Source organism: Jaculus jaculus, chromosome 8, assembly GCF_020740685.1.
Source record: "Jaculus jaculus isolate mJacJac1 chromosome 8, mJacJac1.mat.Y.cur, whole genome shotgun sequence".
NCBI classification, from domain to species: Eukaryota; Metazoa; Chordata; class Mammalia; order Rodentia; family Dipodidae; genus Jaculus; species Jaculus jaculus.
The window spans coordinates 123,628,913-123,644,494 of record NC_059109.1 but is presented as its reverse complement, the minus strand read 5'-3'; the positions used below and the strand labels follow the sequence as shown (position 1 = coordinate 123,644,494).

At 46.0% G+C, this 15,582-nt stretch overlaps 1 protein-coding gene across 1 annotated transcript; it reads right to left on the bottom strand.

The window, feature by feature from the left end:
• Positions 1-8,869: 8,869 nt before the first annotated feature.
• Srsf6 (serine and arginine rich splicing factor 6) lies at positions 8,870-14,213 on the bottom strand. The gene is made up of 6 exons (XM_045156673.1): positions 14,026-14,213; positions 13,632-13,780; positions 12,267-12,391; positions 11,962-12,170; positions 11,710-11,793; positions 8,870-11,607 (listed from the first exon to the last, which is right to left on the bottom strand). The coding sequence occupies exons 1-6, from the start codon at positions 14,130-14,132 to the stop codon at positions 11,265-11,267; spliced, it is 1,017 nt and encodes a 338-aa protein (XP_045012608.1). The 5' UTR covers positions 14,133-14,213; the 3' UTR covers positions 8,870-11,264.
• Between the last annotated feature and the right edge of the window lie 1,369 nt (positions 14,214-15,582).

Below are 15,582 nucleotides of genomic sequence, written 5' to 3'. Positions count from 1 at the left end.
GGCAAATCTCTACCTGTACTAAGGAGACCATGTTTCTAAACTTGTCCTACCATCCTCTTACAGACATACTACAGCTAGCACAACAATGCAAAAACTGGTCCTAGACACGTGATTCACCTGCACAAGTGCCTGAGAGACCCTGTCACGATTCACGGTAAACTGGATGCTCACTATTGAAAAAAACAAGCTAGTCATGCAAACAGACTCCCATAACCTTCAGCGGGCCTAATAAGTAGGAAGATTTGTATCTACAATGACTCAAGATTCTAGTATGGCTTGAAAGGTAATACAAAATGTAAGTACATTGCAGGGACAGATGCATGAAGTCCCAGTGGCTGAAGAAGCTGCAGCAGGATATTTAGGCCAGCCTGGGGAACACATTAAGATACTAGCTAAAAAACAAAAAGCCCACACACAAGTTAATTCAGCCTGGGGAGATGGCTCAGTGGTTAAAGGTGCTTGCTTGAAAAGCCTGTTGGCTTTCCTTGTGAAGTTTAAAGTAGAAGGGACTTCCTTATCATGCTTATACTGTTTGTGAATTTGGCTGACAGCTCTCTTGCCTTATTTCTTTTTATTTTAAATTTTTTATTTTTATTTATTTATTTGAAAGTGACAGAGAGAAAGAGGCAGAGAGAGAGAGAGGGAGGGAGGGAGGGAGGGAAAATGGGCGCGCCAGGGCCTCCAGCCACTACAAACAAACTCCAGATGTGTGTGCCCCTTGTACATCTGGCTAATGTGGGTCCTGGGGAACTGAGCCTTGAACCGGGGTCCTTAGGCTTCACAGGCAAATGCTTAACTGCTAAGCTATCTCTCCAGCCCTGCCTTATTTCTTAAAAAATTTTTTTTTTCATGGTTCTGGGAAGAAGTGACAGAGGAGTGCTCAGCACTGCAGTATCTCTACCACACCTTCTAAGGCTCAGGGTCCATTGCAAAAGAGGTGGCGGAAAGAACGTAAGAGCCAAAGGAAGGGTATCAACTCCTTACAATGTGCTCCTCCAGACACAAAATGGCCTGGATATCCATGATCTCACAGTGCCTGACACTACCTACACAAGACCAGCATAATAGGAGGAAAAGATCATGACATCAAAATGAAAGACTGATTGAGAGGGGGAGGTGATATGATGGAGAATGGAGTTTCAAAGGGGAAAGTGGGGGGAGGGAGGGCATTACCATGGGGTATTGTTTACAATCATAGAAGTTGTTAACAAAAAAAAAATATTCAGCCTGGAGAGAAGGCTTAGCAGTTAAGCGCTTGCCTGTGAGGCCTAAGGACCATGGTTCAAGGCTTGATTCCCCAGGACCCACGTTAGCCAGATGCACAAGGGGGCACATGCATCTGGAGTTCGTTTACGGTGGCTCAAGGCCCTGGTGCACTCATTCTCTATCTGCCTCTTTCTCTCTCTGTCGCTCTCTAATAAATAAGTAAAAAACAAAACAAATTAAAAATGTATTCATTTAGTTGCATGCACAGCACATGCATGTGTGTCAGACACACAAGATGCATGCCCCACTTAACAAAGTGACTGACTTTATGTGGGTACCGAGGAAATGAACCTGGCCAAAAGGCTTTGTGCCTTTAACCACTGAGCCATCTCTACTTGCCTTATTTCTTGGAAAATAAGCTAGCCAGTTTAGTTTTGGTTAGTAATGGAACTTTCCTAGGCTCAATCCTGCTTTGGTCTATTCTTCTGGGGTTGAGTGCAGGACCTCAGTCCAAAATAGCAGCCTTCTATAAACTTCAATTTATCCTGCGATAAAGACACCTCATAATGAAGGCCAGAACTTTAAATCCTGAACTCACCTTCAGTTCATGGTGCTGCTATTCCTTGTTTAAACAATACAGGCAGCTTAAGCTTGGGATTTGTGAAGGCTTCCTTAAGAGTACAAAAACATGGGAGAAAGAACAGAGGAAAGAAAAAGATAACGGGGGAGAAGCCATTATAAGGTCCTTTATAATAGCTCAAGTTAGTCAGGTGTGGTGGCTCATGTCTTTAGCCCCAGCACTGGGAAGGCTAAAGCAGGAGGATCACTGAGTTGGAGGCTAGCCTGGGCTACAGAATGAGTTCCAGGTCAACTTGGGCTACAGTGAGACCCTACCTCAAAAAAAAAAACAAAAAACAAAAAAACAAAAAAAACAAAAAACCAAGCCTGGGAGATGGCTTAGTGGTTAAAGGTGCTTACTTGCAAGGCCTGCCAGCTCAGGTTCATTTCCCCAATCATCTGCATAAAGCCAAACTACAAACTAGTACAAATGTCTGGCATTCTATTTGCAGAGGCAAGAAGGCCTGATGTGTGCATGTGCAAATTAATAAATTTAAGACACAAAACAAGCAAGGCATGGGGTGTAGGGAGGCAGAAGTAGGAGGATCACCATAAGTAAGAGGCTACTCTGAGACAATATAGTGAATTCCAGGTCAACCTGGGTTAAAGTGAGAGCCTACCTAGGAAAAAGAAAACAAAACAAACAGGGCTGGAGAGAGATAGAGTCACTTGCTTGCAAAGTCTGCTGACCTGGGTTCAATTCCTAGTACCCATGTTAAAAAGCATATGCATGTATGTGAATTTCACTTGCAAGAGGCCCTGGCACACCCATATGCACACATGCATGAGTACATGCAAATAAAATACTTTTAAAGATGTACTAAAGGATTGCAAATGCTCTGGATAGGTAAATTGAGCACACTCACAATCAAGCATTAGATATATGACAAGATGACAATGCAAGCTTAATTCCATCCAGCGCAGAGAATCTTGGGTCCCATGGCTAAAAGCCTTGTCTTTACTACCAGGCATGAGGTCATAAATTGCAAACAGAACTCATGTTTGCCTTTACAATGGTAAGTGCAAAGCGCCTGGCACAAAAAAAGTTTGTGCTGGCCCATGCCTTTGAACCCAGCATTCAGGAGGTAGGATGACGATCATCGGTCTGAGGCCAGCCTGAGAGTACACAGTGAACTCCAGGTCAGCCTAGGGTAGATTGAGGTACTACCTCGAATAAAAAAAAAAAAAAAAAAAAAAAAAAAGCTCTTAAAAGCTCATTTAGGGCTGGAGAGATGGCTTAGCGGTTAAGGCATTTGCCTACAAAGCTAAATGATCTTGGTTCGATTCCCCAGGACCCATGTAAACCAGATGCACAAGGGGGTGCATGTGTCTGGAGTCTGTTTGCAATGGCTGGAAGCCCTGGCATGCCCATTCTCTCTCTCAAATAAATAAATGAAAATAAAGTTAAAAAAAAAAAAAAGCAAACCTTAAAAAAAGCTCATTTAACCTCTTCTTTGAATTTAAGGCAGGGTGTCATACATTTAAGAGGTTTGGGAGCTGTAGTTCATACACCACTTCGTGCTCCTGGCTTTACGTGGGTCCTGGGGAAGTGAACCCAGGTCATCAGGCTTTGCAAGCTCCTTTAACTGCTGAGCCATCTCTTCAGATCGATTTTTTAAAACCAATTATGAGACTTGTTTTACTGATGTGGTATATAAACTCAGGACTTCAGGAGAGCAGAATGGCATCTCCAGCTCCCCAGCTAGGCACTGCACCCATAGCATTAGGCAAGGTTCCACTTGCAGCCCACTTTCTGCATGATTTTAGAGGGAAATACCGCTAGGAATAGTCATCAAATGAGGACTTGGGGTGGGAAGGAAATGTGTTCAGCTGAAGGAGTCCTCCATCTCATGATGGTGGCATCTGGCTGGGGTAGAACACTGGGCAGCATGTGTAAGGTCCTAGTGGGCTTGTTCCCCAAGGCTACAAAACCAAACTAGGTACTGTGTTGAGTTTCTAGGTTAGGAATGTGGTCTCAACTGTTGAAAACCACTTGCTGTTAGTTATACAGTGGTTATGCTGAAAGTCAGGATGGGGTGCTTCCCCCACTCTCTTGAAGTGGCAGAGGTTACACCTAGGGTCTTATACATGCATGGCCCATGCTCTTCCATTCAGTTGTACTTGGGCCTAAGTGTGACTAAATCTGATTAGTTCTATGCACTGTTCTAGACTTGCAAGTCTAGAATGGTTCATGAAATGGATCGGTCAAACACTGTTACGTACCGTGAAGACATCAAAGTACTGTAACCTCTCAGCCACGTTCCTGTCAGTGGTGGACTGCTTATGTGGAGATCCTGTAAGACTAGCACCCAGTGAAGAGTGTAGCTGGCTTGTTTTGTTATTGATAACTTTATACATGTACGTATGCAGGTGTGCAGTTGATCATATCCAACCTGTTACCTCCTAGTCCAATTTTATCTTTACACCAAGTTTGTTGTACTTGTCTTTTGACACATGAACTATTTGAAACTTTGCGGTTATGACACTCATATTCTGGGTGTGATCTCCTAACAAAATACAACAATTCCCTTAATAGGATGTCATGGAGCTGTGATAAAACTCAGTGGAAGAACATTTGCCTTGCATGGGTGAGGTCCTGGGTCAGATGCCCAACATCTCAAGACACACTTACTGCGCTATCACAAACATCACCTTGAAACTCCTGTCGGCACTGCCACCTGACCTGAAACGGAGTGTGACGGTCCTAGCACTTGGGAGGTAGTGTCAAGAGGATCAGAAGTTCAAGGTCTTCCTGGTTACATAGTAATTCAAGGCCAGCTTGAGTTACATAGTAAGGTATAGTCTCAAAAACACAAAACCGAACCGCCGGGCGTGGTGGCGCACGCCTTTAATCCCAGCACTCGGGAGGCAGAGGTAGGAGGATTGCCGAGAGTTCGAGGCCACCCTGAGACTACATAGTGAATTCCAGGTCAGCCTGAGCCAGAGTGAGACCCTACCTCAAAAAACCAAAACAAAAACAAAAAAAAAAAAAACCAAAAACCACAAAACCAGCTGGGCATGGTTTAATCCCAGCACCCGGGAGGCAGAGGTAGGAGGGTTGCCGTGAGTTAGAGGCCAGCCTGAGACTCCATAGTGAATTCCAGGTCAGCCTGGGGCTAGAGTGAGACCCTACCTCAAAAAACCAAAAACCACCACAAAACCAAACAAAAACAGTCCAACCTGGACCACTAACCACCATTTTCTGTTCTTGGCTGCAGAATGTCTCTACTACACAGGAGCCACTTTCTGCTAGGGCAAAACCTCCAAAGGCTTCCAATCACCATTCAAATAAAGCCTCAACTCCTCTGTAAGGCCCCTCTCCCAGCTGATGTCCTAACATCTCCATGGGTCACCAGCTGTGCAAGTAATGCTTAGTTTCTTGGAGCTGTGGAGACAAGTTACCATGAGCTTTGTAGCTTCAAACACTGTAGATCTAAGCTGGATATGTTGGCTCAAGTTGAGGCAGAGGAACTGCCAAAAGTGCCTGGGCTACATGCTGCTTCCAGCCAGCTAGAGCTATAAACAGACAAAACAAAAAACATCCACAGATCTTACAGCTTTGAAGAGTGCAGGTCCAAAATGTGTTCCTCGATGCCACATCCAAGTGTGAGCCAGGCTGTGTGTCCTTGGAGGTTCTTAGAATCTGTTTCTTTGCCTCATGGCCAGTTCTCCCTTGAGAACCAGCAGCATAGAATCTCCAAACCCAAGGCTGTGTCCATTTTCATAACTACCTGGGCTGACCCTGAACTCCTAATGCTTCGGTCTAACCTCCCAAGTGCTGGCATTATTGATGTGTAACCACATTGGGCCATTGATTTTTTTCTGATTCCTCACCCGCCCCCCCTTTTTACAAGGTAGGGTTTTGCTCTAGCCCAGGATGGCCTGGAATTCTCTGTGTCATCTCAGGGTTGCCTTGAACTCACAGCGAGCCTCTTTACCTCTGCCTCCCAAGTGCTAGGATTAAAGGTGTGTGCCACCACACTAGAATATGTAACCTTTCATGGCACACTGTGTAATTACAATTACACTAGGCCTAACCAGATAATCCAACACAATCTCATTTACAGATTTTACTTAATGACACTGGCAAGCTTTCTTCTAGCACTTCATTGTACAGATTCTGGGGAGAATTGAGGACATTGTAGGGGAATAAGGAAGGCGTTAACTCAGTTTGCCCCATCTGTGATGTCTGCTGAAATTCCACTGGCCCAAAGGAAGAGCTGGGTAGTACTTTGCTGGAGTAAAAGAGACAGCCAGGGCTGGAGAGATGGCTTAGTGGTTAAGCGCTTGCCTGTGAAGCCTAAGGACCCCAGTTCGAGGCTCGGTTCCCCAGGTCCCACGTTAGCCAGATGCACAAGGGGGCGCACGCGTCTGGAGTTCGTTTGCAGAGGCTGGAAGCCCTGGCGCGCCCATTCTCTCTCTCTCCCTCTATCTGTCCTTCTCTCTGTGTCTGTCACTCTCAAATAAATTAAAAAAAAAAAAAAAAAAAGAGACAGCCAGTATACTGTTCTAATATCTGATCGCCATACACCCAGGGCTGCCTTTAGTGCTGAGTTTGGATAATGGTGACTCAGGGCTTCCTAAAAACACCAGGAGTTTGATCATTGTATTAAAGCCACACTGTGTCTGGTCCTCAGTTTCTGTTTGGTCTGCAGGCAATGCCACTGATGCTACAGGAAGATAAACTGAAAACTACATGTTGTCTGGCAGGGTGATGTAGGCCTGAAGTCTCAACACCTGTGAAGCTGAGCAGAACCACAGGTTCAAGGTCAGGGATAAATGCCAAGTTTATGGACAACCTAGTGAGAGGACCTGAATATGATCCTCAGTCCCTGCATGAAAACATTGGGTGTTGGAGAGATGGTTTGGTGGTTAAGGTGCTTGCCTACAAAGCCTAAGGACCCGGGTTTGATTCTCCAGTACCCACATAAGCCAGATGCACATGTTGGTGCATGTGTCTGGAGTTCATTTGCAGTGGCTGGAGGCCCTGGTGCACCCATTCCATACCCCTCTTCTATTTGCCTCTTTCTTGCTCTCAAATAAAAGAAAAATAAAAATCCTGGGTGTAGCAGTGAGCACCTTTACCCCAATGCTGAGCAGGGATGGTGGGGGTGGAGGGACAGACATGAGGATCCTTGTCAGTTTAGCCCACTTGGTGAGCTCCAGGCCAATGAGATCCTGTGGCTGGTGGTTCCTGAGGATGGCACTCGAGGTTGTTCTCTGGTGCAGCACTTGGGAGGCTGAGGAAGGAGGATCAGCAGTAGTTCGAGGCCACCCTGAGACTAGAGTGAATTCCAGGTCAGCCTGAGCTACAGCAAGAACCTACCTCAAAAAAAAAAAACCAAAAAACAAAAAACAACCTTTTCTTATTCCATTGATAGTCTTTTGTGTACTCCTCTGATTGTCTACATTAATTACAACCTAGAACTTCAATGTTTTTTTTTTTCTTCCCCTACTTACTGTCTAAAGCAAGATGTCTACTCTTAACTTCTCTGAAGGTGGAGATGATTTTGCAGAGGTCTTAGAAAAAGCTGGGAGTGGTAGTTCATTTTCCTGGAGCCTGGGGTAGGATTGGAGTTTGACCCTATCTGGAAAAATGGAAAAACAAGGACAAGCCAGGTGTACGTGGCACACACCTCTAATTCCAACTCTGGGAGGTTGAGGCTCTCTGAAAAACAAACTAGCCATGGTAACACACTCCTGTAGTCCCAGCACTTGGGAGGAAAAGGCAGAATGATTAGAAAGCCTTGGCATATTGAGACCAGTCTGAGATAAAAGAGACCCTTCTCTCAAAAACAAGCTGGGTGTGGTGGCACACACCTTTAACCCTAACACTTGGGAGGCACAGGTAAAAGGATTACCATGAGTTTGAGGGCACCCTGAGACTACATAGTGAATTCTAGTTCATCTTGGGCAAGAGGGAGACCCTATCTCAAAACACAAAAAAAGGGCTGGAGAACGGCTTAGTGGTTAAGGCACTTGCCTGCAAAACCTAAGAGCTCATGTTTGCATCTCCAGGACCCGCTTAGCCAGATGCAAAGTGGCACAGCACTCAATGTTGCACATGCACACAAGGGAGCATGCACAACGTGCATGCGGGACTTTATTCACAATAGCTAAAAAAGCCCGAGTGCACCCATTCTTTCATTCCCACACCTTTAATCCCAGCACTGAGGCAGCAGCAGGCTGACTGCAGTGAGTTCAAGGCCACCCTAAGACTACATCGTTAATTCCAGGTCAGCCTGGACTAAAGTGAAACCTGACTTCAAAAACCCCAAAAGAGGGCTGGAGAGATGGCTTAGCAGTTAAGGCGTTTGCCTGCAAAGACAAAGGACCCATGTAAGCCAGGTGCACAAGGTGGCCCATGCATCTGGAGTTCATTTGCAGTGGCTGGAAGCCCTGGCACACCTATTCTCTCTCGCACTCCCTCTTTACCTCTCTCAAATAAATAAAAATAAAATATGAACCCAAAAGACCAACATCACCGCCCCCAATTATAAGCCATAGATTTATGACCACAGATGCCTGAGCTGATATACATACTGTACACTGTGGCTACCTTATTAGCTCAACTCAAAAGGCTATTTTATATTCCAAGCAGTTTGAGATGGGCACCTGCTACCCAGCCCTGATTCTGCATTAGGGGATTACAGGTTTGTGTAACACAGCCAACCTCCAGCTGGTTCATGCACCTCAGTGCTGGGACTGAACCCTATCTTTACAGAGGCAGTGCTTCAGCTGTACTACACACTGCCGCACTAGACTGTCCTTGTCTATGCTGAGACAGAAAGGTGGACCATTCTTTCCCAGCATGAGAAAAAGGAAAAAGGGTTAATTTTAAGAAAACAATTTGACAGTAAAGTAGAAAAATCACCCAAGAGAAGCTATCTACAAGTCAGTCTCAATTTCTGTTTTCTAAAGAAGTGAAACAGAAGCCTTTCCTCATGCAACAGGAAGGACTAGCCAAAAACCAACTCCAACACAAAAAAAACCCACTCACCAAGTTTGGTTCAAAGCAGCAATACACAATAAAGGCAAAACAAAATTTTCCCCCAGTAAGCATTTTATTGAGATAAAAGCATAAAGGTTAACAAAGTAGAAAAAAGAATACTCAAGGTGAGAGGTGGTAACATAGGAGTAGGAGGAACATAAATGCTCATGTAGGTAGGACTCAAAGTGGCCATAAAGGCACTGTGGCATATCAAGAAATGCTCTCAAGTAAAAGAATGGGACTCAAGATGTTCCTCACTTCTCTTGTGCTCTCCTGTCAGGTCAGTAACTATCCAGGAACAGACTTATGCATGCTTGATGTTGCTGACTCTTAGACTCTGCTCACTAGTTAGCAAGGAACTAAGCATTCATTTTAACTCAGTCAGTTCTGTTAAGGAGGCCAATGTTCTAAGTGCAGTGGTTTGGTGCAGGCAATGACTTCTTAAGTCTATAGGTATGATGACTACAATTTTAATAAAATGGCCTTTGCTGTTGCTAGAAAAATTATATGGGCGCTGGAATTTATCTATACATTACCCACTTACTGGGGCAGTTGAAAATGTAGTCAAATGCCTTATTCAGTGATTACATTAACAGAAAGCCCAGCTCAAGATGTTGCAGGCAGAAAGCCAAATTTCACTGGAATATTGCCCTCTCCCCTTTAAGTAACTGTGGCTCAAAAAGCTTGAAGGTACTTTCCCTGAAAACAAGAGGACTTTGGTCAAAGCCAATTTTCAAGAGATGTCACACCTGGTTTTGGAATAAAATAGTGAACTACTAATATAGACACAACTTTATTTTAAATTGAAACTTACGTTGGAAAAATAAACCCTTTTTTTTTATAAACATCTAAATTAACAAAGTATCAAAGAAAAGATAATTGAAGTAGCATTACCCTTATGGGTCACTATATTCCTAAGGTTAGACATAAGATTTTAACAAGGAAATCTAGGAGTTTCTTAAAAAATAAGGCTAGCCCTGTCATTTCCAAATACTCCCAGCTACTTTCAACTGACACCTAAACCTAGATTCTTGCCTCAAATTTTCCACACAGCCTCATTTTAATAGATGTCTTCTGATTAGTTGAGTCCTGCAAACCAACCCTAGAATACCATATTCTATCCAAATTCAACTCTTGCAACCTCATGTGGTGACAGCTCTGAGGAAGGTAGTGAACCTGATCTATACTTGAAGACTGAAGCCAATAACTATTTTTAGCTGAAATGACTTAAAAGTATCCAACAAAGGAAGGTAAAGTAATTTATGTCTTCAATTTCAGTCTCAACTGTAGAGACTAATTGCTAACCCAGTCATCCCTACAGATTTTCAGTATAATTGTTTCCACAGCATTTATACTACTTCACTTGTGAAGTATGAAGTCTTTTTGAGTTTACCTATTTCACTGTTTTTCAAACCAACTACAAGTATAAAATTGACAAGAATGTTACAACACAGCCCCACTAACTACAAAGGGGGTTACTGGAAACATTTTAATCAGCAAATGATCTCATCAAATAGTATGTGCTAAGTGCCTATTAAATATAATGTTCAGCAGAAAATGCAGTGTGCTTTTCCACTTTAAATACACTAAATTTCCATCAAAAAAAAAGCCTGCTTCCACTTTTTAAAAAAAAATTAAAGACCACCAAGCCATTTCTAAGGACACACTGACCATTTCTAGAACACAGGACAACTAGACAGGATCCCCAGCACTAGCACCTGTTTCTCAGAATGCAACCCTAAGTTAAAAGTTTCATTGTTTAATTTAGACAAAATTTTGTGACAAATCAATGATTTAACTTTTAACCCAACTTGTTAGAGGGGCAGATAAAGACTGGTAAATTTGACTAACATCACCAAATGTTATTCAAACTGAGTAATTTATTGCTGGTCCGAGGCTTGCCTGGTTTGAATTTACACTGTTTCCACAAATAGCAGATGTCAACACTTAAAGGACTGAATAGTGACCTGTTCAATAAGGCATTCATCTTGGTAGCAAACTTTTTATTTAAATCTTACATAAAACTCAAGCTTTATAAAAAGCCAACATAATTGAAAATTGAGTTCTCCCTCTAAAGGCCTGAAGTATCCAAAGCTTGGAACAGTTAATTTAAAAATAAGCGAACAAATAAAACAACAAAAAACCCCTGCAGCAGATCCTGCTGAAATACTTTAAAAAAAAATCTAAATGAGCGTAATCTTTACAAAAGTTATTTCAGCTCAACAGCTGTAAAATCAAAGTTATCTTAATTCTGCAAAGGGAGAGATGGCTTCATACCACCATTTTAGAACCTCATCTTTCTCATTAAATTTGGCCACAAGTCAAAATTTCTGGGTACCCCATTTTCGGGAAATCCTCTTGAAGAGACCAAGTACAAACATGGAAGAGAAACTGCCTAAGCAAGTAGGAAGTGTTCCGTAATAGTGTGCAAAGAACAGAGAGTTCAGGATTAATCTCTGGAACTTGATCTGGACCTTGAACGAGATCTAGATCGGGACCTTGAAGCAGCTCTTTTTGGTGGAGGGGACACAGAACGCGCCTTTGAGGGTGGTGCAGGGAGAGGTGAATGGGACCGAGACTGGCTTCTGGACCGGGACTTTGATTTTATATCACCTTTTCCATTTTCTTTGGGGGAGCGAGAGCGAGACCTGCTTCGGGATTTCTCATCCTTAGACCTGCTTCTTGAGTGTGAGTGGGAGCCCCGATCAGACTTCGGTTTAGATTTGCTTTTCGATCTAGATTTCCTGCCTTTTGATCGAGACCGTGTTCGACCTTTGCTCCGTGACCTGGATCTAACAAAGAAAAGCCAGATTCTTTCAGTATCTTGTCAGAACATACACATGCTCCACGAAGTGGTTTTTTAATTGAAAAATTCCCAAAATGACATTATTTACCGGGAGCGACTTTTTGAGATACTTCGAGACCTACTGCGGCTGCTTCTGCGACTCCTACTTCGTGACCTTCTTCTGGAGCGTGACCTACACAGGAACACAATGAAATCTTCGTCTTAATAAGAACTTGATAGCACTATTTAGCAACAAAGACAAGTGTGTATTTACATACATACATACAACTAAGCAGTCTTAAGCTCAACTGAGCAACAAATGAAAATGACTTAGGCACCAGCCCCACACCCTTCGAATTACCTAGATCTGCTTCCAGAGTAAGAGCGCCTGTGGCTTGTTCGTGGCTTATCTTCAATAAGCCTAATATTTCTGCCATTTATTTCTGTACCATCCAGTTTATCCAAAGCACGCTTCATGTCAGAGTAGGAGCGAAATTCAATGACACCCTCATTAGTGCGTTCTTTGTGAGCATCTGCATATGTCACTTCACCTGCTTGCCGCATGAAATCCTGGAACAGGAAGACCAATGAGACCCAAAAATCTGAAGAACAATAAAAAAAATTGTGTAAGTGGTCTACCTTGTCATTTGCACCTCAGATACTTACCTTTAAGTCTTGCCAACTGCAGCGACTAGAGAGATTTTCTACAATAAGCCTGTACTCTGTACGAACAGGTGGTCCGTATTTGTCTCTGCCAGAGGTTCTACGACTGCTGTATCCACCTCCACCACCTTTATCACACGAAGGGAACAATTAGATGCTTTGAAATGACAGAGGTGCACGTTTCTGAAAGTTAGTACAAACATATCAACTTTTATTTACTGGAGTAGGACTTTGCTATTATACTGCTACACCTTTGATACATTTGTGATTTGCCACAAATTAAATTATGGGCAAGTCAAATAGACTAAATCCAACTAACCCTCTCCTACAATCTGTTAGAGAGTGACTGCTCCTTTATTCAATTTACCTCGCTAAGTTTTATTTTACAGAACATTGTAAAATATAAAACTTAACTGATTACATGCATTTCTACATTTTACAAAAATGTTTACTAGTTACACTAAGTACTTACATCACAGTGTGAGGTTTTTGGTGGTGGTTTGGCCACAAAACACGCAAGGTAACAGTCACCTAGTTCAGATTAACCAGTTTTGTCTAACCCTTGGAATCCTCACCATCACCCTGCGTCTAATGGCAAAAGGCTGCTGTCGTCATGGCTTCCGGTAAGGTCAGCCAAAGGGTCATAGGGCAAGGGTCACACAATGTATGGAAAAGCCAAGGCCAATCAGGAAAGGCAGTCATCTTAGCCTCAGTGGACACAGCCTCAGCCCCATTGGTCACTTTCAAATTGAAACATCAAGGACTTGTTAAAAAGTTTGAATTCAACATGCAACAATTTCAACATTAAACATTTCACATAACCAAAACCCCCAACCCCCTCCCAGTAACATGCCCCGCCAGTTCAAGTACAGCATAAAGCTTAGTTGTACTATGTGGTACAATACCACACTGTTTTAAAATATAACATTTTCTTCGGCCCACCAACTTCTACTCTCCTAAAACTTCTAATTCAAGCTCCTCCCCTCTCCCCGCCCCCTTCCCAGCCTATCCCCCCCAACCCTCGTTTCTAGCTAAATGCACTGACAGTTAAGCAAGGGGGGATACAACGAATAGTCATCCCTTGCTTTCAACATCGGTGGTACCCACGACAGTGCCACCAAAAGCCAGCAGAGGCCACCCCTTCCCAACTTAGCCAACCCCCATACCAAACCCCCAGACCCAATCCCCGCGCTCCGATGTCCCACGGCCACCCGGGCAGGTGTGAAAGCAAAAGGGCCCGGGAACATCCGGGTCAAATGAACCCCAGCCTCCGCACCTGCCCGGGCTAGGGAGAACCCACCCTTAGTGCCTGCACCCGCCCCCACCTAAGGTCCCAAGGACGCGGAGCGCGCGGGGGGTGCGACTCACTGCGGCTTCCGTAGCTGTAGCCGTCGCGATCGCGACGCGGGCCCCGGGCGTGCTCCACGATCACGCGCTCGCCGCAGAGCTCCTTGCCGTTCAGTTCATAAACGGCATCGTCGGCGTCGCGGGAGTCCTCGAACTCCACGAAGCCGTACCTGGGGGGGGGGGGGAGGTGGGGTGGGGCGGAGCGCGGGGCCGCGCACCGGCGGGCGTGTCGTTAGGCGGCGGCGCGCGCGCGCGCACACCCGCGACCCCCGCGCGCACTCGCGGCGCCGCGCCCGCCGCCATCTTGAGGCCCTGCCACGCGGCGCCGCGGCCGAGGCCGCTTCCTTCTGCGGCTCGTTCCCACCGCCGCCGCCAGACCGGGGGCGCTAGACGAAGGCGCCCGGGCCCGACTCACCCATTTTTGAGGTCTACTTCGAGAAGGCGGCCATAGCCGCTGAAGAAGCGCTGGATGTCCTTCTCCCGAACGTTGTAGCTCAGGCGTCCTATGTAGACGCGCGGCATGTCCGTGGCGGGCGGGCTCCCGGAGTCTGGCGGCGGGGACGGCGGGCCGCGTGGCAGTCGCCGGCGGGTGCAGGTGCGGGGACGGCAAGAGCCTGAACGCGCGCCTCACACCCCAGCGGCGGCCGAGTCCAGCCACACAATGGTGCGCGCGCGCGCGCCGGCCCGACGCTATATGCGTCCGGGGGCGGGGCCCGGCGCGTGACGTCGGCGCGCAGCACGTCCCCGCCCCTGCGCCGCCGAAGGCGGCCGCGGGAAGCTTCTCGGTGAAGTCCTTACCTTGCTTCCGGAATCTTCTCCGCGCTCGCCCCTGTCAACTTCATCTTCGCTAAGGCCAGCCGCGCGTTGCCTTTTAAAGCGGCCTCCTCGAGATCGCGCCCGGGCGGGAGGTTGGCGGCGCGCTAAGGAGGTGGGAGGGGGGAGAAAAATTCCCCTGCATTTCATTGGTTCTCACAGTTGTCATCGTAGCTCAGCGTGGCTTCTGATTGGCCACTTAAAAAAAAAAAGTGGCTTTGCGTTCGCCCCACGGATTGGCTCGCGCTGTTTTTGGTGAGGAACGTGCTCGCCGGCACAGTGGATTAGCGGCTTTTACAAGAACCCGAGCTTGTACCCCGAGATCGAGGCGACTCGCCCCGGCTGGCGCTGTGAGCGCACGGCCCCTGCCGGCTGCCGTTCCTCCGGGGCTCAGTCGCAGCCTTCGGCGGCCACCGCCGCCCCCCCCCCGCACATCCCGCTCTCCTCGGGTCCGGGGGAGCACCGGCAGCTGCTGGAACCCAGTGGACCTTGGAATCCCGAGCTCACTGCCGGTGCTCGCAAAGAGAACATACCCAAGACCCCCTGCTCCAGAGGTTGGCATCCCTCCCTAGATGGAGAGCCCTTTGTACCAAAAAGGAGAGATGGCTCAGCGGCTAAATGCGCTTGCTTGCAAAAATCTGACAGACCAGGTTTCCCAGGACCCACATAAAGCCAAACACACCAAGTGGCGCTTGTGTCTGGAGTTGGATAAATACACCAAACGAGAGTCAGTGTAAGTGGAGAACAGATGACCCAGGGCCATAGGAAAGGAGTGACTAGAGGTAAGAGAAGACCAGGAGAGAGGCATCCCAGAAGCTGAGAGAAAAGGCTCCCTGAAGTACACCAGTTCCTGCTTCAAAAAAACGGGTGTCTTCTCTCCTTCAGCTATGGTGGAAAAGAGGCGATTTTGTCCCCTCCATACATTTGGCAGACTGGAAAGGGGAGTTAATGCTGCCATGTATCTGGTAGACAGAGACCTTAAGAATAAGATAATATAGACAAAGTGTGTGTGTGTTTTCAACATTCATGGATGGTAGACTGAATGAATTCAACAATACTAACAATTTTCACTCATCAAGTTGTCAATGTATAGGCTGGGCATGGTGGTGTAGGCCTTTAATCCCAGCACTCAGGAGGTAGAGGTAGGAGGATCACAGTG